Raw genomic sequence first — 21612 nt, 5'->3', positions numbered from 1 at the left:
ATCTCCAGTTTGTGTGTGGGCACTGCTGGACTGCTGTGACATCTTGGATAGAATAAACTGCATTTTGTATGCAATAAACTGCATTTTGTACAATAAACTGCATTTTGTATACAATAAACTGCATTTTGAAGAGCTGCCTGGAGTCCCACATCTCTCATTTCAGCTCTTACAATATGGGATAAACTTACAGGAAAAAATAGAGGAACTTCCATGCGTGCAAGTGTTGATTCACTTGGAATTAACCCTTCCATGCACATTTTAGTTATCCCTTTAACAGTTGCATGTGCCAGAACCTTTAATAGCCCATCTCCAGTCACACAGGCAGTTACTGCCTTGCTGTCAAATGATTCCTATGCTAAAAAGAAAAGTATTTGCTGGAATAATATTGAAAACTCACTATTAAATGCTGCAAGTTTAAGATATTCTCGTTATAGCAGGATGCTTACCAAGGAAAGCCCCCCATATGGAAATCCTTGATGAATTCACCACCATGATTTTTTTTTCCTTTTAAATTTTATTAAAAATTAATACATGTTACATTTTCAAGTGTAAATACTGAAAAATAGCCTATGGCAAAATAAAAAGGCACAGGATTAAAACCAGCTTAATTGTTTCCATGGATACATGTCTGCTATTTGGCAAAAGGTATTTTATACACTTTCTACAAGAATAAGCATCATTTTAAATATATCTCTGAAGGGTGGGACCCTGTAATTTAACCAGAAAGACAGAATTTGTACTCCTACAATGTGATAATTGTAGTGATGCCTCACTTGAAGGGGGTTCTTTGGAGCAGAGGAACTCAAGTGCAGGAGGAGAGTGCGACAGGCATCTTGGCACAGAGCTCACTGTCACCACAAATAGCAATCCATGAACAGCAAAGCAGTGATCAGAGTGCAGGGGCACAGACAGCACGAGAGTTCACACCAGCCCTAACCTGCTCTGGGGGGAAAATGCACCAGAACCAGAAGCAGAACACTGGAAACGGAGCAGTGGAACAGTCTCAGACAGCATTGCTGAGCCCCCAGAAAGCGGGGCTGGCGTGTTAAAATTATTATTCCTTCCTGAAAAATAGATTCGTGGCTGCTTGTTGGTTTTGTTTTCTTGTGTGTGAGAACGAGTCCTTGTAACCCTGAAGCAGAGTCTCAGTAACAGTCAGGATGTCCTTGGAAACAGACCTTGAGCCTGGGGACACAGCGCGGCTTTGCCAGCCCCGGGCTCCATCCTCCATCCCCGTCACCCCCTGTGAGGTTCCCAGCGGCTCTGGGACAGCTGAGGGCTTCCCTGGCCCTCCCTGCAGCAGCTGCCCCTGCTGCTGCCCCTGGGGCTGAGCAGGACGCCGGGCACATCCCTGCCAGCAGCTGGTTGTGGTGGCACCAGAGTGCCATCGCGGGTTACCACACGCGGCACGTCCCCGCGGGGTGCATGGCCGAGCCCTTCTTGCAGTGGAACACCTCAGAAAAGGCCTCAAAGTTCTGCAGGGAGCCCATCACCCTAAACAAAGAGAAGGGACTCTCATTTACATGGAAATTGCTGCTCTAGGGGAGTAGAAAGTGGTTTGGGGCTTCATGTTGAAGAGGATGAGACAGGAAAGGCTTATAGATATGAGTGTCTGGCAAAAGATTTTGAGAATATGGAAAGTATAAGTGAGATTGAAATGAAAGCAAGCTTTGAGATCCCTTAGTTACTGAACAACAGGAAAACAATGGTGTGGCCAGCTGAAGGTAATCCCCTTTTGATGGAACAACAACCTCTGCTTGCAGACAGGTCCAAGGGCCAGAGCAGACTCTACAGCTTGGCAGAAGGGGTCCAAAGAGGAGTTTTTAGGGTTTAGAATGTAGCACAGTATGGTAATGTGGTGATTCTTATAGGCTGTATGGAAATGCTATAGGATTTGTATCTTGTACTAGATTGGTTAGTGAGAATCCGAATATTCAGCACAGAAGAAGATTTATGGTATTGTAATGAGAACTTCTCTCTCTTTTAATCTTCCTCACTCTCTCATCCTCTTCACCACACTCTTGCCTTCTTGCTCTTTACCTCCCTCTCTTCTCTCGGGCCTGCTCTGAGCTGTGGCTGGCAGCTCCCAGCAGGGCCCTGCACCCAGGCCCTTTGCAATAAACCCCAAATTCCAAGACCAGAAGAAAATTTATTGTATTGTAAAGGGAACCTCACCCTCTGATCCTCTCTTTTACTCTCCCATTCTCGCTTTACCACACTCTTTACCTCTCTCTCTCCCTCTTTGGGGCCTGCTCTGAGCTGTGGCTGGCGGCTCCCAGCAGGGCCCTGCACCCAGGCCCTTTGCAATAAACCTCAAATTCCAAGCCCTGGCTTCAAAAATCTCTTGTCTCCATCCATCCCACCCACACCTCAGAACTTGATTGCAGTTTAGAATATGGGATGCTTTAGAAAATATAGGTAATATAGGCAATGAAAAAAAACCCCACCTGTACTTCAGAGGGCTGTGCACATCTGTCTTTATGGACTGGCTGGCATATTCTGGTCTGTAGGAACCACACCAAACCTGCACAGGGAGATTCATCATTAGTGGGTCAGTATTGGGAATTCATGTTGGGAAACCTCTCAGCTTTCCTTAGAACCATCCCAGTTTGCTGTGATATCATTGGGGTACATTTTATAGAGAGGCAGAATAGATGTAATTATTCACTAATTAGCTTTTGTTTTATCAAGGTCTGGTGCTCTGGGACAGATCTATGTGCCCTTGATTTCCCCCAGGGGTTTGCTCCAGCACAACCTGAGGCACAGCCCTGTGTGTTCTCACCTGGGCAAAGTTGAGGAAGAAAAGCTGTTTGTGGGACATGTTCAGTCCAGGCAGCTTTGGCTCCTTGCCTTCCTGTTCCAGCCACTTCAAATAGGCCTGGAAATGATCACAGAGCAACTCAGAGCAGCAGCAGGAGGATTTTGAATGGGAGGAGGGATTTTATTCACCATATGCATTAACCAGCATGCTTCCCTTCTGTATTTGTATACATTTTCTGTCTCTAATACAAACAGTGCAGAGAATTTTAAGAAAAAGCTGTCAGCATAAGCACTGTTGACTTCATGGTCTCGTTCTACAGGAATTTGTATCTGTAAATAAAGTGTTAAACCTCCTCTGCTTCTCTATAGTGATGATTTTTCTCTCTTCAGGTAACTGCTCATTAAATAGCAGATAACAACCTTGCTCAATGTTAAATCCATTACCTGTTATTGTTGCACATTAATTGGCCAATTTGCTTTTTTTAGGTATATTGACATGATGGAGACAAGTTAATGTGCCCTTATGCTGGTTAATTCCCAGCATTCTGTTTCTGCAGCCTCCCAGGTGCTGAGACAATCCCAAAGCATGAAACAGAAGGGAGAATGAGGGGAAAAAGAGATCCAGCACCACAGAACATCCACGGATTCCATGTGCAGGCACATCCCCTCCACATCTGTCATGGCTTTTAGAACAATCCTAATGAAGTAATTCATTGGAATGGTGTCCCTTAGGGCTGGAATTTAAATTTCCAAAAATTCAGGGTGTTCTATAAACACCCCACTCAAAACACCACAGATAAAAGGTTTTACTGTGATATCTATTAGGGTTCTTTGTAGGGAAGAACATTCCCTCAGCTCCACCTTTGGGCTGCTTCTGGGTGCAAGAATGGCAGTAAGCCATGAGCACATGAGCTTCCAGGTGTGCATCTGAGGTTTTAGCTTTTAGAATGTGCTAATAGCATGATAATTGTCAAATTTTAGCATAGAATAGTTCACAAAACAGGTAAAGTTAAGGTTTTAAAGGTGGGGATTACCTTATAAGCCTGTCGGACTCCTCCATTATCTGCAATATTTTCTCCTAATGTGCTTATGCCACTGACCTGTAAAAATAATAATTAAAATAAAATAAAAAAAGAATGACAGGCCAGTTATACAACAGCCTGACATGCCTGGAGCAAAGGGAAGCTGTGCTGGAACAAGAAAGGAGAGAATGAAAGGAAACAAATCACAGGATAAGAGCTGTAGATTGAAACAGAACACATACAAATATAACACTAGTATAACACAAACATAACACCAGTATAACACTAATATAACACTAGTATAACACTAATATAATATAATATAATATAATATAATATAATATAATATATGGACAGAACATCACTGCACACAGACCCTGGCCTTTCTGGGCCACACCAGAGTCCCCAGTTCATCCCAGTCCTACAGTAGCTGGGGTTTATGATTATCTCCTGTTAAATTAAATATTTGTGCAAAGCCAGAGCTGTGGCTGTTATCGTCACTCACGTTCTGTCCCCCTGCCAGCTCCCAGGTGTAATTCCCATACTGGTGCACCATGCACAGGGACTGCTCCTTGAAATGCAGCGCTGAGAAGTTGCTCCACCAGTCCAACATGTTCCCATCCTTGTCAAAATTCCTTCCTGAAGGAAAACCCAGGGAAAAAAGGAAAGTTTTGAGCAAGATTTTAAAACTCTTGCAGTGTCGCAGGTGGAATGTTGGAGCTGCACTCCCTCTTTTCTCCTTGAATTTAAATATTTTGGGCACAGTTTATTCTCTTTGTCACAAGGGAGTAGAATTGTGGTCTCTCTTATTCCCTGATTTCTTGTTCAGTCAGCAGCCCAGGTATAGCTCCAAGGCCTGGTTTTATTTCCAAGTGGATTTTGCAGTTATGGTGTAACAAAACCTTCCCTCAGCTCTGAGGTGCTGGTTCTGTGTGGCCACATGTCAGAACTGACATTTATAGAGAATTAAAAGCTGGAACTGCAGTTCTGGACTTTGTGTTCTTGGTTTTCTGGCTAGAAAAAGGCTTTTCTTTGCTCTGGAACTCAGTTTCTGAGGCAGTTTCTCTCATCTGCACAAACTTATTGAGCATAAAAAAACCACATGGAAGAAATTCCTGACTGGTAGAGTCAGAAGTGAGCTTTTCCCCCAAATTCTTTTACATGACATTTGAGAAACTTAAAAAAGCCAATTTATTTAAAGCGTTTGGGTCAAAAAAACAAAGTCTCCTGGGATTTCAAGACTCTGCTGACATTTGTTCTATCCCAAAAATGTTGTTCACAGATTTCACTGTATTCAGGAGCCCATGGATCTGCTTGCTTTGTGTTTCTGATATGATGATGCTGTAAAAATAACATTTTTTTTCCTGAGAATTGTCATTTCCTCAATTTTTTTTTAATACCTGATTATTTCTCATGCTCTGTTCAGGAAACACTCCCTGAAAAACTTTGCACAGAGTGTTCCCAGTGTGCTCCTATTGCTGCTGAGCTGGATGTGGCTGTGCAGGGATCTTCAATCCCAGTGCACTTTAATCCCTGCCATTCCTGCCACGAGTTTTAGCTGAAATAAAACCATTTTTTTCAGTCATCTCCTCACCATTGTCATCGAAGCCATGTGTGATCTCGTGCCCAATAACCATCCCAATCCCTCCAAAGTTCAGGGCCTGGGGCTGGTACTTGCTGAAGAAGGGGGGCTGGAGAATCCCGGCAGGAAAAACTGCAAAGACAGGGAGAAAGAGGGAAATGCTGTAAAATGGCTTAATTTTGCAGATTGTTTGCTTGGTGTAAGGGTCAGGAAGGAACAGAAAATATAAAATGATTAGAAACAAGCTCATGCCTCACGCGAAATCGTTTCTCTCTTGCTAAATGGAAAACGACAAGTTAATAAAGGTTTAATTTAGCACAACTGCAGCTGCAGCATCTCCCTGTTTGAGACCCAAGCAGCATTTACATTAAGCTCAGTCTAATTTCTGCAGCTTGGGTGGCTCTCAGCAGTGCCATTGCACAGGGCAAATGCAGAGCTGCCCCATGGGCTGAAAACTCAGCAGCCCAGGACACACTGAGGGCATTCTCTGGGTGCTGTGCCAGGCTTTCAAACCCAAGGCTGCTCAGTGACAGTGGATAAAACTGAGGAGTTTAATATTCATCAATAAAGTGCTTGAGCTGAACAGCCAGGCAGCCTTTGCCTCTGGATGCAAACCTGAACTGTTTTGTGGATAAAACCAGCTGGTTAAAAGGGTTTAAACCTACCTATCTGGTTCCTGTTGGGGGAATAGAATGCATTGACCACTGCAGCTCCAATTATCCATCTGAAAATAAACGTTGCACAAAGTTAGATAGGATGGTGTTTTTTCCCCTAGATATTTTTGAAATTTAATTCTGATTAAAAAGTGCAAGGTATATAGGAAAGAATTGTAAGGATATAATCCTTTAAGGGATTATTTATTTATATAATCTATATAATCTATATAATCTATATCTATATATCTATATCTATATCTAATATATATAATCTATATCTATCTATATATATACACCTATATCTAATCTATCTATATCTATATCTATATCTATATCTATATCTATGTCTATGTCTATGTCTATATCTATATATTTATATATATCTCTCTATATATATATGTATGTGTATATATATGTATACATATATACACACACATATTTGTACTCTCTCTCTCTATATATATATATATATAAAAATATATATTATCAGAATGTATAGATGGATATATAAAGAAATACAATTTCCTTGTTAGGAGAGGGAAGAACCTTGTAACAAGAAGGAAAAATCCCTTATAAAGAGATTATATAAGGCAAGAATTCATGTAGGAAAAAGGGTGCACTGATGACAGCTGTGAAGAATTCCTGATATCAGGAGATACCTGATGGCTTTTTTATGGGCAGCTTTCATCCCAAACACACAACATTCAAAGGGAAAAGCATTTTTCACTTTATCTTAGGGTTGTTTAACTCCTTGATTATCTCAGCCCCAGGTGTTCCCAGGTACCCACAGCATGAGCTGAACACCCCCACCATGAACCCAGAATTTAGGTTGTGTCTGTGGCTCTGTCTGGAAACTCACATGTCTTGGTCAACTCTCTCTCTCAGCTTTTTCAGGCTCTTCTGGGCTCCAGCTCTCAGGTTTTCCAGGATGTTTTCAAAGTAGCTGTGCTCACTGAAGTTTAACTGCACAAACAGGGATCCATTGGTCAGCTGAGTAGGAAGAGGAACTCCTCGTCCCACTGAGTGTCCTCTAAAGGACATTTTGGTTGCATGGTTTCACTGAATAGTTGGTTCTTTGCACCAATTATTTGTTAATGTGTTTATTTCAATGTCCTTGGAAAGGGCAGTTGCACAGGTACAAGTATTCCAGCGGGAAGAAAGCAAAGGCAGGGGTTTATTCTGAGGGATTTAGTGAGATGTGCACAAAAACACTTACATTGGCATATTCCAGGTCCAGTTTCTCATTGTGATCTTCCAAAATGTAATCTGGGTAGCCAATTTGTTCTTTGATTGCCATAGCCTGGAAGAAAAGAGTTGAATGCTTCCTCCTAATTGTGGTTTTTGTTGGTGTGCTGTTGTTGGGTTGTTTTTACTAAAGTTTCAATGCAAAGAACAGTGAAATGTTTGGGTTTTCTCCTGGCTTTGGAGTGGTGCTGATCATCCTGAGGTCAATTAAAAGTTGGAAATGTTTTTTTTGGGGGGAATTGCGTCACATCCAGTTGGCATTTTTATTGATGTGGGCTAACAAAGGATTGAAAGGAAAGGAGAATGTAACAGGATCATAATGTCCTCTTTGCCTCTTGTTTGTGGAGAAACTGGATATGGTGATACTACAAAATTCCAAATATTTCATGTTCATGAGGGAAAACTGAAGTTCTTTGTTGTGTCTGACCTTCTCACGAGCTTTCTCCTTGGATGCCTCATCCATCCACTGTAACTCATCCAAGGTCTCCACGAACACTTCGCGGATCTTCTCTATTAAATCTCGGACCTGAAAGAGAGCCAGGGAGACACTCATCATTGCCATGCCCTATTCCCAGCTAGGGAGGGATGAAAAGCTTCCTGCTGGAAGGCCATGTCTCCAAATTCTGTGCTCTAAACCATGGTGCTGAGCACCTGAAAGTGTGGAAGTGACAGTCTGGTCAAGGAGTGAAGCAGATAACTCTCCCAGGCATCGTTCTGGGAAAAGCTGTGAGAAGCTCAGAGAAAAGAATTAAAACAATTCTTATCTTGGTCTGTGCACCTGGTATTTAGGAACATGTGGAATGTTGTATCTGATTTTATAGAGAGAAATGTACAAGAAAGTGTTGTTCCTAACTATCCAATGGCATGAGAAATGAGAAATGTTGTTTGAGAACCAGTCAGGTTCTGGGTGAATGATCTTCCCTATAAATATGGGGAGTTTGGTAATAAAGTTTTGCTTTATGCCTTCTGAGATTTTGGAGTGAAATGTTGTTCTTAATATAACAATGACATAAAAGAGCATCACAAATGAGTCCTTGCACCTTCCTGACTGGTGGATAACTCTCCCAGGCAGAGGGAATGGGCCATTGTGGCTGTGTTGTTGTTGAGTCATGAGCAACATAGCCACCCAAGGCATTCAGAAAGCTAACTCACTTTATCAGAAAACCCATTCCTTTTTATATTCTAGTCCACTACAGGTGGACCTGATTGGTCCCTTAATCAAAACACCATTAGCTAATTAAGAAGACACCCATTTGCAAACAACCTTTTGGGCTGTAAACAGCTTATTACAAAACACCAGGTGCAGATTGTTCAGAATTCTTTCTCTCCAGCTCCCTAAACCTTCCCAGACCGACTCATGGCAAAGCTTATTTGGTTTTCTCTCTCTCTCTGACCAGAGAGCTGCCACCAGAGTGGACATACAGTAGTATGAAGGGTAAACTACATACCATCCTCTTGCTCTCACCAGCAAAAGTCTCCCGGACATACATGGCTCCCACCGCGTTCTCCAGGTTGTTGTTGACGTAGCTCACGCACTCCCGCCAGCGCGCCTCCTCCAGCGTCGTCCCGTACAGGGCCTGCAGCAACACAGCCCACATCCACCCAAAGCTCTTCCAAACACCGACTAAACTAACCCAAACACTGCCTAAATTTACCCAAAGGTTCCAAACCACCACCTAAATTACCCTAAAGGTTCCAAACCACCACCTAAATTAACCTAAACACTGCCTAAATTAACCCAGAGGTTCCAAAGCACTGGCTAAGTTAAGCTAAAGCTTTCAAACCACTGACTAAATTAACCCAACACTTTCAAAGCTTTCAAACCGCTGCCTAAATTAATCCAAGGGTTTCAAAGTACCACCTAAATTAACCCAAAGGTTCCGAACCACTGCCTAACTTAACCCAAAGCTTTCAAAGCACCACCTAAATTAGCCCAGTTGTTTCAAACCGCCACCTAAATAAACCCAAATGTTTCAAAGCACCGCCTAAATTAACCCAAAGCTTTCAAACCATGACCTAAATTAACCCAAAGCTTTCAAACCATGACCTAAATTAACCCAAACACTGCCTAAATTAAGCCAGAGTTTCCAAAGCACCACCTAAATTAACCCAGTTGTTTCAAACCGCCACCTAAATTAACCCAAAGCTTTGAAAGCATCACCTAAATTAACCCAAAGCTTCCAAACCACTGCCTAAATTGACCCAGAAACCGACTAAATTAACCCAAAGGTTCCAAACCATTGCCTAAATTAACCCAAAGCTTTCAAACCACCGCCTAAATTAACCCAAGCACTGCCTAAATTAACCCAAAGCTTTCAAACCACCACCTAAATTAACCCACCCAAATGAACCCAAAGCTTTCAAAGCACTGCCTAAATTAACCTAAAGGTTTCAGACCACTGCCTAAATTAACCCAAACACTGCCTAAATTAAACCAAAGTTTCCCACTGCTGCGATTGGACGTGTTTGAGCATTCCGTGATGTAATCCCAGTATCTAGAATGGTTTGGGCTGGGAGGGAGCCTAAAGTTCATCTCTTTCCAAAGCCCTGGCTGGGTTTTTGTGCCGGGCAGGTTGGGTTTGGTGATGATAAAGGGGCAGTGGTGCTCTCCCCTTGGTGAAGAGAGGAAATACCTTCCTGTAGCTGGCCCGAGCGTCCTTGAAGCGCCGGCTCAAGCTGCTGACCCGGTCGATCACCAGCCGCCAGATGAGGTAGTTCTGGATGGTGCTGTGTGGGAAAGCAAAGCTGAGCTTAACCCCCTCTAAAAACCAGCCCTAGGGCAGGCAGTCACAGGGGAATCTGAATTTTGGATGGAGACAAGGAAGGAAATCATTGTTGCCAGTGCTGGGTGTCACAGCATCTCATTTAACTGCAGTCATCCAGCCTGAGGACTGGGCTGTCGTGTCTGTTCTGGGATTCATTTCTTATTTTTCTTCCTTCTGGAATGTAACAAGAGCAAAGCCTGTCATGTGTTTTTTTCTTCCCATTTAACCTTTTCTAAGCAAGCAGCAAGTGAGACACCTTGTACTGCAGTATTTGGAATTTGAAACCTCCAAAGGCATTTTCTGTATTTTACAGGGGTTTCATTTTCCCTCAGAAGCTCAGAACTAGCAAAGGGGGTCCAATAATTGACATTTCAGCAATCCTTCTGTGACTTTTGTCCCACCTATCCTGCAGTGTCTTTACCTGGCTGAGTACTTGGAGATAATTGCTTTCAGCTCTTGCAGATAAGGCATCCCATACACAACCACCTCCTCCTCTGGGTCCACCTGAACACTCACTGAAGACATGACACGTTGGATGAAGAAGGTCCAGTTAAATTCCTAGGCAGAATTTAACAGAGAGACATTCCAGTGTTGGATGATTAAATACCTCAGTAACTTCTGACAGTCTTATGGCCTTGAATGCAGCTTATAAAGAGATTCTGAAGGCAAAATCAGGAGTGGGAATGATTTTATACCTCTTTGTTGAAGCACTGGCCAATTCACAAAGCCATTTCCAGCTGGCAAGTAATTAAGAGACCCTGTAGGATCAGACTGCTCATGAAACACTTACATTGAATGCAAACTTTTCCTGCAGCTCTGCTAAGGTCATTTTGTTGTACAACAGGGTCACATCGTGCCTTTCCTCTGCTGGGGTGGTGGCCTGAGGACATTCACAAGGTTATTACAGGAATCAATGGCTGAAATCACATGCAGGTGCACTCACAAACGCACTCCAATAATATTCAGATTAACCAGTTTGTTTTGGGGAAAGGAAAATAATTTGATTGTGCCCAGTGCTGGTTCCAAAAATTCAGTACAGGAATCAATAATGTTTCAGGGATATGTTGAACCAAGTGGTTCCCTCTGTTCCCTTTAGAGTGGAAGGATTTCTGGGGGATTTTTAGGGTGCTGTGGGTTATTTAGGATACAAGGGAGCCTGCCCTGGTGTTATCCCAATGCATGGTTAGCAGAAGGTGAATTATCCTGCTTTAGAAGAGTTCCAAATAGAAATAAGGCTGGGACTGGAGTAGCACAGCAGGCAGAATTAGAGACACAGAGGCTCTGATTTTTGGGCTGCTCATGGCACAGAAAATCTTCTTCCCCCACTTGTTCTGGTCTGTGGCTTTTCTGCTGCATTGAAAACTCCTGCACAAACCAGCAGGAGACTCTCCCCCCTCACCCCTTGCCCCACACAGCTTCCTGAGGAGTTCCTGAGCTCTCTACTCACGTTTGCAATCTCTGTTTCAAGCTCCATGACCTTTGCCATCTCCTCCTGGACAAAGGAATCATCCCTAGACACGTTCTTGTCCTCACGGATCATTTTGGCGATGGTGATCATGAACTGCAGGTAAGCTTCCCTCACCTGCACTCGGACACAGAGCAGGCAGAAAGGGTTTGCTGTCCATCATTTCATAGAATCCCAGAATGGTTGGGGCTGGAAGGGACATTAAAGCCCATCCAGTGCCACCTCTGCCATGGTAGGGACACCTTTCACTATCCCAGATGGCTCCAAGCTTTTTCCAACACTTCCAGGGATCCAGGGGCAGCCACAGCTTCTCTGGGCACCCTGTGCCAGGGCCTGCCCACCCTCATAGGGAAGAATTTCATCCCAGTTTCCCCTCTAGCCCTGCCCTCTGTCAGTTTGAGCCCATTCCCCCATGCCCTGTCACTCCAGGCCCTTTTAAGCAATCTCTGTCACAGACATCTTTTATGGAAAATCCTTTCCTTAGGATTTTTCCTCCTGAGAAGCTGAGAGGCCTCAAGAACAAAAGGTAAACATTGATTGTCTGCTGCTGTGGAATGCAACAGGTGCATCTGTGACTGGCCCATGTTGGATGTTTGTAATTAATGGCCAATCATAGTCAGCTGGCTCAGACAGAGAGCTGAGCCACAAACCTTTGTTATCACTCTTATTCTATTCTTAGCTAGCCTTCTGATGAAATCCTTTCTTCTATTCTTTTTGTATAGTTTTAATGTAATATATATCATAAAATAATAAATCAGCCTTCTGAAACATGGAGTCAGATCCTCATCTCTTCCCTCAACCTGAGAGCCCTGTGAACACCAGCACATCTCTCTTCACTATTTCTGTGGTTCATCTTCACATTTCTCATCCAGCAAAGCATTCTCTTTGTCATGGATACCTTACAGGGCACTTGCCAGCCTCACAACAAAATTTCTCCTTCTCTGTGCCATGCAAGCCTGGCATTCTGGGTTAGAATTACTGCTTGGGCAAAGAGGAGGCTCTGTGCTTTGAGTTACACCATGGGAACAGCGATCCAAAATTCCAGGGTGAACAGGGAAGGTTTGAGTTCTCTGAAAGTAATACCATAAATCTTCTCAGGTCTGGTTTTAGTGTCTGAAAGGAGAGCTCTGTTCCAGACAGTTCCCAGTGGCACCTTTGCTTTATTCCTGATGGGGAGGCCCTGACTGATTTATGCCTCAGAAAGGGCCTTGAAAAGCCATTTGGCTGCTGAGGGAGTGCTGATCCCTGAAGCAGGAAAACTCCATGCTACCTGTTCTCCTCCTCACGAATTTTTCTCCCTGTATAGAGCCTGGAAGCCAGATAAACACAGTGGCTGTGGTGAAACTTGAGTCTGGGCACTTACAGATGATGATTTGTGGTTTTAGGCTGAATGCTGAGCCTTAATCAGGCCAGACTCCCCCAGGCCTCAGGAGGAGTTTTGCCAAAAGATGCTGGACTAAGCACAGGGGGAGTTTGGGTCATCAGAGCTGGGCTCATTGTCTGGGGGCAGCGAGCTGGTAAATACAAATAAAAAGGGGTTGTGTCTCCTCCTTGGTCATTAGGATTAAAAGCACAGCCTCAGCCCCCCTGCTTTGTGCCTTCAAATTAAAGCTGTATTGAGCAGAACTGGTTTTCTTCCTCTAATTTAGGATTGTCTCTGCACTCTACCTGGTTTCCTACCTCCTCCAAGTCAATCTGTGTCTGACCTTCATGTCCCAATGCATAAATATCCCTTTTTTGTGCTCTGTGTGCTGCTGTGGAGGTGACACTTGCAGGGGAGATTCCCAGGTCAGCAGCTTTCCACACTTTTCTATTTCCAGATTGTTTTGTCCCTAAAGGTGCCCAGAAGGTGTGGGGACAATCCCCTATAAACCTCACAGGGCTATATTTTAGCTAAATTCTATATAAAATGTAGCCAAACACACTGAAGTGAGAAGAAAACTCTTCCCACTGATGTTTTCATCTGCCTTTACAACCACGAGACAAAAGAGTCTCAAATGCTGATTGTTGTCCCTCTGTATTCCCTTCCATTCTTGTTAGGAAAATTGGTTTGATGTTGGGCTGCAAATGCTCTTTGTTAGCAAGGCATAATTGAGGAAAATAAAATGTACTAAAGCAGTATTTTCATCTTGGAAACAGACAAATTATCTGGCTCTGTTTGCAAGAGCTTTCTGTGTATTTACAGAAACTGTTTTTGCAGAATCTGGTTTTGCCCCGAGCATTGGCAGGGGAAAGCAGCTAGAAAATAATCTCTCACAATTTCATGCAATTTTGGGGGAAGGGGAGGGTAAGTGGCAGCAGATTCCTGCTTGCTGAGCATCAGGGATTCAGAGGAAGATACAAGCAAATCTGCACTGAAAACGTGAAGCTGTCCTTCAAAATGAGAGACTGCCTAAGCTACAAAACACAATTTTATTTTCTCATAACCTTCTTCATGAGTTGCCCAGCTTAGTATTTGTACTGTTGTTCAGTCTTTTTGTAAACTTTATAAAATGTTGGTTTAATTAGGAAAAAAACATAGCAATGAATGTCACAGCCTAGTTGTGGTTGTTGCATAGTGTGAAAATTCATGTATTGGGGTTTTTGAAGGAACAGGGATAAGGAATAAAGTTGCTTTAGTGCACAGAGTAAATCAAAACAAGGGATACTTACTCTCTGATAGTTGCCCCCATTAAAGTAGTAGTCCCTGGATGGCATCCCCAAACTTGGCTGGTCAATCTGGAGGAAAATGCATTTCTCTGGTTAGTGGTGAACAGGAACTGGAGGGTCCAGCTCTTATCTCTGGGTTTCCAGATAAGGACAGGGTGGATCTTAGTGTGGGTTAAAAAGCGAAATTTTTCACTAACCATGAAGACCCAAGAACAAATTTAAGTAACTTTTCTACATTGCTTGACTTTAAGGCTGAACTTCTTGCACAACCATCCATCAACAAACTCTGAAATACCCTTTATGTGTTTTAAACCCATGGTTTCCTGCTATATATTAAACCTCATCCTCATTTTTTTTTAAGTCACAAGAATTTACAGCCCTTAAATGCTGTAAATCAGCAAAAGCTCCATTAATCCTAATTTCTTTTGCTGAAACAAAAATTCTGCTGCCATAAAACATTTCCCAATATGTCTTTGAGACAGATCTGACTCTCAAGGTACAGAGTTTTATACAAATTACCTACATTTTACCACTTTTGTTCAATGAGAAGCTCATCTCTCTGCAGTGTAAATAATGATCCATTAGGATTTTCTGGCATATAAAAAATTCCCTGTCCTTTTTTTTTCCTTACATAAATGATGTGTCTGCTGGAATCCCTGTCATCATTCCACACGAACATGTCGATGAGGACACGTTTGTTAAACCTGGAGTTCATGATGGAAAGGGTTTCCTCCATGCTCCAGCTTGGCTCTGGGAGATAAAAGGGAAAATAAAATAGAGTTAATTTGTCAATCTGCGTCAGACTGATTGAAGCTGTGCAGTTCACAAGCTGAAATTTTGGAGATCTGTTTAAATGGATCAATGGGTATTCAATGTGTATTTTAAATTAAAACCTTGACTTGTGTTTGGGAAGGGAAACTGAAAATGGAAGGATTTGTTTTGGTGACAATGGCTTCCCTGCTTCAGTAAATAATTCTGACTGAGCCCTCCCAGGCCCAGCATTACCTTTGGTCCTACTCCAGTCTGCAGAAGCCACTGGCCAATCTCCAACCATCCTCAGGGCTTCCAGCAGGGGCAGGGAATCTCTTTGCTCTATAAGACCTGAGGGAGCAAAGACAAATTCTGCATTTTTTTCATACAAAAAGAATTGTTTTCATTTGCTCTATGAGACATGAGGGAGCAAATTCTGCATTGTTTTCATACAAAAATAAAATTAGGAAAAATAGGTAATGGGCCTAACAGCTTGAATTTGCAACTGAATGTGTCATAAATAAGACAGCAGAAAATAAGAGATATCCTGAAGCCATTCTATATGAGTCTTCAGAAAAGGAATGAAAATACTTCTGCATAAAAATAAAATAAAATAAAATAAAATAAAATAAAATAAAATAAATGTAATATATTAATATAATATATGATATATAATATATGATATATGATATATAATATATAATATATAATATATAATATATAATATATAATATATAATGTATGATGTATGATGCATGATGTATGATGCATGATGTATGATATATTATATAAGATATAATATAATATAATATAATATAATATAATATAAATACCAATATATTATTATATATATAATAATTATAACTTCTGCAATACTTCCAGGACTGATTTGGAGTGGGTTGGTTTGGGAAGGATGAACTGGGCCAGGTTTGTGCCTTCTGAAGGAAAAGCTTTGCATCCACACCAGGGCTGGGTACCAACATCCACCCTTTCCACATCCCAAATGGGTATTTTGAGGTTTAATGAAATACCAAAGCATCTTCATCCATCTGAAGATGAATTTTCCAGGCACAGCCACATGGATTAAACAGATATTTGCTTAAAATGCTTTGGTTTTCTGTACACCTGGTTTTGAACAGGGGAATTGATGGAACAAGACACTCACTCTCATTCATGCAGGACTTGTAAAGGATTTTGGCTTTCTGAAATGCTTCTCTGTCCCCTTGGTCTGAAGTCTCCAGCACACCTGGGGAAGGAACCATTGCAGTGAGATTTGTGCCCTGGGGACCTTGGATCATTTTACAGAAATCCCTGAGGATTCAGGGCCGTGAATTGTGGGCTGCAATTACTGCCAAACTGGAGAGCTCTTCATGCTATTAGTGAAATAAAGTGCCAGGTGAAGGACCTGTAGACAGCTTGTCCTGCTCCTTTTGGAGTCAGCACCCAATCAATCGCCTCTGGATAATTTTTAGTGGGAAGAACAGGATGTCCCCTCAAAATGGGAGAGATAAAAGCACCAGAGGGGAAAAAAATCCCAATGAACACTTCTGTGCAAATTTAATTCTCTGTCTGAGGGGCAGTGAGGAAGCTCTGAAATAAGCACAGGTTTCTGGGGATGGAGCAGCTCCATGCCTACCTTTGAGGATGATCTCCAGCTCGTCCCTCAGGATGTCAAAGATGCTGTATCTGGAGCTGGTCTCTGGGATCACATGCCTGTTCAGCCAGCCCCCACAGGCATACTGGTAGAAATCCTGGCATGGGTCAGCTGTGGGGTCCATGTTCTGGATGATTCTGGCAGCTGGGCAGCAAAAGTGGAGAGCTGAATTCTACAGAATGCCCAGGAACCTCTGGCACTGCTGGGGACACTCAAGGAGCTTCTTGGCAAAACTCATTCCCACATTTTATGACTTGAAAAATCCTGTTTTTTGCTTGGAAAGGGATCTGAATGGCAGGTGTGGAATGGGAGATGTGAATGGCAGATGTGGAATTGCAGAAGAAGAATAGCAGATGTGGAATGGCAGATGGAGAATGGCAGGTGGAGAATTGCAGATGTGGAATTGCAAATGTGGAATGGCAGAAGGAGAATGGCAGATGCAGAATGGCAGGTGTGGAATGGCAGGTGGAGAATGGCAGATGCAGAATGGCAGGTGTGGAATGGCAGGTGGAGAATGGCAGATGTGGAATTGCAGATGTGGAATTGCAGATGTGGAATTGCAGATGTAGAATTGCAGATGTGAATGGCAGGTATGGAATGTCAGATGGAGAATGGCAGATGTAGAATTGCAGATGCAGAATGGCAGATGTGGAATGGCAGATCTGGAGAATTGCAGATGTAGAATGGAGATGTAGAGATACATCTGTGGAATGGCAGGTGTAGAATTACAGATGTGAATGACAAGTGTGGAATGGCAGATGTAGAATGGCAGGTGTGGAATGGCAGATGTAAAATGGCAGGTGTAGAATTGCAGATGTGAATGGCAGGTGTAGAATAGCACATCTGGATGGCAGAAGAGTTGCTCCAGAGCACAAGACCTTGCAGGGAACAGTGCCCAGTTCTCCCCTGGGCTCCAGTTTAGGCACTGCCCAAAAATCCAGTGTTCCCATGGGGGTGTTGTGAGCCTCTATGCTTTACCCTCACCTCTCTTGAGTGTAGATACCACAAATAAAAACGTGAATGCCCCGTGAGAGAGAAAATTCAGTCTAAAGGGAGTTTTATTCTGCTTACAGACACAGATTGTGTTGGTCAGTCCATGGCCTTTGCCACCCTGGCAATTTTCCTGTGCCTCTCATGAATGATACTCCTTACCCAAGGGGAAATCTCACTCCTTTTCACCCTAAACTCTGGATTATCTCTTTTTTCAGGTTCAGTGCCAGCCCACAAAGCCTCCCCAGTGCAGCAGGAATCCCCATACCCCATTACCTGCTGTCACACACCCAGGGGTGGTGCAGATGCTGCCCGAGTTGGTGCCGTAGTGGGAGCCTGCAGGGAGAGGAGGAAAACAGATGGAATCACTTGTTTGGGAAGGGAATTCCTCCCAAAATCACTCACCAGAGCCCAGTCCCGGTGACAGCTCGGCGCTTTGAGAGCAGGAGAGTGAAATGCTGGTGCCTGTCGAAGACATCAGATGACAACCGTGAAGAAATCTGGGGATTTTTGAGGAAAATTTATTGGCAGCAGTGCTACAACAGCCTTGACAGTGAGTTTTATCTCTCCTGGAAGGAGAATGAGACCATCTTTTCTACCTGCTAACTGCCTCACAGCCTCCTCAAAATGTGGGATCCTTTTTTAGATAATTATTAAAATGCTCTGAGCATCTTCAAAGCCACTGAGGCTGAGGGATCTGAGGGATCTCCTTGGCCTAGGAGAAGGAAATTCATTTTGCTGCTTTAATTTCCCATTTAAAAAACTGGATGCCTTGCTTTACTACCCTTATATCAAATGCTTTATTACTTATATCAAATAGGCAACAATGTGGTTCCACTCTGAAAAACAAAATCTTGGTCCTTTCCAGCAGATTTAGCCATTTTTAAGCTTTGTTTTTGATCCTTTTTTGCAGAAAAGAGTTACTAAATAATCACTTTTAAATGCAAGTAAAAGTGCTTTATATGAGAGCAAACAAGATTGCAGCAATTCAGAGGGAAATAAAACAGTGGGGGAGAAAAGAGGGCTTTGAAGTTCATCACTGGAAATGACAGAAAAAGCCCCCACTGTGCTGGGGAATGTTCAGGGCTCAGCTGAGCCTGGCTGTGCTGGGTGGGAGCACATCTGCAAGAGCAAAATTCTGTGTATTCTGTGTCCTGCCAAATTTGCTGTGCCCGTTTCATGCACCACAGTGTTCTTCTGCAAGATGGACACAAGCAGGAAAATATTCCCCCTGAAGCACAAAGCCTAAACATGCCTTCAGAAATTAAAAAAAAAATAGAAGTGAACGCAAAGCAGGACAGGCAGTGCTTTAATTTTCTAATTTAATTCCTAATTACAAGCGAAACAAAATGATTTTGAGGAGCCTGGGTAGTGTCATTGTGAGCAAGGGTGCATCAAGGTGAAGTGAGAAACGTGGATCTGCTCTTGGTGAGCAATCCAGTGTCCCCTGCACATTGCAAAATTAACATTTCAGTGGAATTAGCAATAGGAGATGCCCAGGATAACACTGGTGGTTGTGTCACATGAAGGGTGCTCAGCCACATTGGGTATTTTTCCTTTTTTGTGGTTTTTTTCCCCTATTCTGTGGGATTTCTGTGGCACAGCTTTGAGCCAGAGGTGCTTTTTCCATGGGGAAAAGGGATTTGAGCATTGGGAATGGGCTGAGCAAAACAGAGCTAAGGGGGGCACTGGGACAAAACTTTTCAAGACAAATAAAAAAAAGATATTTCTGCTGCAGGAAGAGTCTGAAAAACTCTCATTGCCTCAGTTCTTGACCCAGGCAGGGCATGTGGGCAGTGCTCTGTGAGGATGGAGCTCCTGCTGCTCATTTCCCACCTGGAATCTCATTTCCCACCTGGAATTTCATTTCCCACCTGAATTTTCCTTTCCCACCTGGGATTTTATCTCCCGCATGTAATCTCATTTCCCACTTGGAATTTCCTTTTCCACCTGGAATCTCCTTTCCCATCTGTAATCTCATTTCCCACCTAGAATTTCCTTTCCCACCTGGAATCACCTAACACTGGTGGCTGCTCCAGCTGTGGGCTGGGATGGGGGCAGAGGCACAAAGTGGCTCCAGGGCACATCTGGACACATCTGGTGGGGTGTGAGGAGCACAGGGCAGCAGAACATCAGCCCTGCACTTTGGGAACATTTCCAGGGAAAGTTTAATTGCAGATATGAGAAAATATTTAAGTTTTAGACCTGTTTTCTCACAGATAAGCCTTCCTTAAACACATGCAATGAGCACAGACCCTGCCTCTGGATTTGGATGAGACCAACACTTGGGCAAATGTTATTAATACCTGAATTCTGCATTGTCTGCAGCCAGCAAAGGATGTGGGGCAGATTTCCCCAATCCTTTCTGCATGCAGGCAGCAAAACCCAATGCCAAGCTCAGTGTTTGATACAGAAACTCCTCCTCCAGGACCTGGCTCTGGGGAATTTCTCTCCTGAGCTAATAGAACCAACTTTCTGATGAACTTCATGAATACCAAACGCTCAGATTTTGCTGGTAGCAAAAGGAGTGAACCATAACAAGGCTTTTTTCATGAATTATTGCTCAGCGCTGTGCAGCGTTTCACTCACAAGTGCTGGGCATGCAGCTCCCTGCAGCAGGGGAGGCAGAGACTGTGTTTTGCTGCTGTGTTTTGCTCCAGTTTCCACTTTAATTTCACTCCCCAGTGTTTTAACAAAGCTCCCAGCCCAGGAGGCTTTAATGGAAGTGACAAACACGAGGCAGAGCTGCTCCCCAGCATTTGATGCTTCACAGGGTTTCCAAAGTGGGGCTTTGCACTTGCTGTGCCAGCGGGAAAACTTTGGTTTTACCAAGTGTGCTCTGCAGTTAAAATATTTAAATATTTAGGCAAAACACCTCAAACTAACGTGCCTCAATGCCAGGTTTCTGGCAAGATATTCACATTCAAGTCGCTGAAGCAAATCACACTTAGAGATCCAACTGCCTGATGGAATATTTGAAAAGTCTCCTTTTCCTCAGCAGCAAGTGGCTTTTTTATTTTTTTTTTTAGGCTTTCACATTGTAATAAGCAATTTCCCCTTCAGGGGGATTGTTTTTAGAAGTGTTTCAAAGCAGCTGTTGCTTTAAAAACCCTGGCAATAATGAATCTTGGCTTGTGCTTGGATAAAATGAGGAAATGTCAGTCCTCACACACAGGCACACACCTTCCCTCTAAAACAGCGCATCAGCTTTGTCAAAACAGCTCTGAAAACAACAAACTGCACGGAATTAAATAAAATCATAGAATTTTGCAGAGCATAACTCAAAATTTCAGTGAAAGCCAGCATAATCTCTGTGCACAAGGCAGGGAGAGCTCAGTTCCCCACAGAGGTGACCTCATGGTCTCCCTGTGTTTTTGTTTTCATTTAGCTCTGAGAAAAAAAAAGGAAAAAAAAGAAAACAACAACAACAACAACAACAAAAGGACTTTTCCTGCTGTTTGCAGAGGGAAGGGGAAGATAATTCAGATTATTCCCGGGTTCTTACCTCTGGTGCTGGCATAGAGGATCACCAGGGCGACGGCAGCACAGGTCATGAGGAGCAGCAGGACAGCCAGCCCGATGGCCACAAAGCTCCAGGGCTTCCTCCCAGACTTGGTCGATTTTTCCACAATATCCATTTGGCTTTCTGATTTCCCCATTATTGTAACGCTAAATCGGGGAGGGGAAAGGGTTAACAGCACGGCTACATCAGGATAGGGAGAAGGAAAAAAAAAAAGGAAGCAGGATAAAAGCAAAGAGAGCAAGAAAACTTCCAGGTTATTACATGTATTTGTCCATTTGATTGTCCACAGATTTGCCAAGCTCATTCTCCATCTCCCGAGCCTGCGCGTCTGCTCTGGGGGCAGCGCCGCAACTTCAGGAGCCTCTTTGGGAAGTCTGGAAAAGTCTCATGACCAGCTCGGGCAGCTCCTTTCCTTCTGGCAGGCAGGGAAGGAGGGGGGCAAAGAGCCGCTTCCCCTGCCCGCTTCCAAAGGGCTCCCTGAATATTCGGAATAATCCCTGCGTGGCGCTGGGCTCCGTCAGCAGCAGGGGGAGCCGGGCTGGGACTCTGTC

General features: G+C 43.3%; 1 protein-coding gene across 1 annotated transcript; it reads right to left on the bottom strand.

Moving 5' to 3' along the window:
- Window positions 1–1394: 1394 nt before the first annotated feature.
- MMEL1 (membrane metalloendopeptidase like 1) lies at window positions 1395–21207 on the bottom strand. The gene is made up of 22 exons (XM_054292067.1): window positions 21044–21207; window positions 17815–17874; window positions 16531–16692; window positions 16060–16140; window positions 15150–15245; window positions 14776–14894; window positions 14148–14213; window positions 11478–11612; window positions 10821–10910; window positions 10452–10588; window positions 9899–9992; window positions 8714–8842; window positions 7693–7791; window positions 7237–7320; window positions 6880–6983; window positions 6030–6088; window positions 5377–5496; window positions 4288–4421; window positions 3795–3860; window positions 2783–2878; window positions 2448–2524; window positions 1395–1494 (listed from the first exon to the last, which is right to left on the bottom strand). Exons 1-22 carry the CDS (start codon window positions 21195–21197, stop codon window positions 1395–1397), a joined length of 2262 nt encoding a protein of 753 aa, XP_054148042.1. The 5' UTR covers window positions 21198–21207.
- Between the last annotated feature and the right edge of the window lie 405 nt (window positions 21208–21612).

This window comes from Melozone crissalis, unplaced genomic scaffold (assembly GCF_028551555.1).
Source record: "Melozone crissalis strain CALT ecotype California unplaced genomic scaffold, PUWL_Pcris_2 ptg000107l_1, whole genome shotgun sequence".
NCBI lineage: Eukaryota > Metazoa > Chordata > Aves > Passeriformes > Passerellidae > Melozone > Melozone crissalis.
Note: the sequence above shows the minus strand (reverse complement) of the source record. Positions and strands in the feature narration are given on the sequence as shown.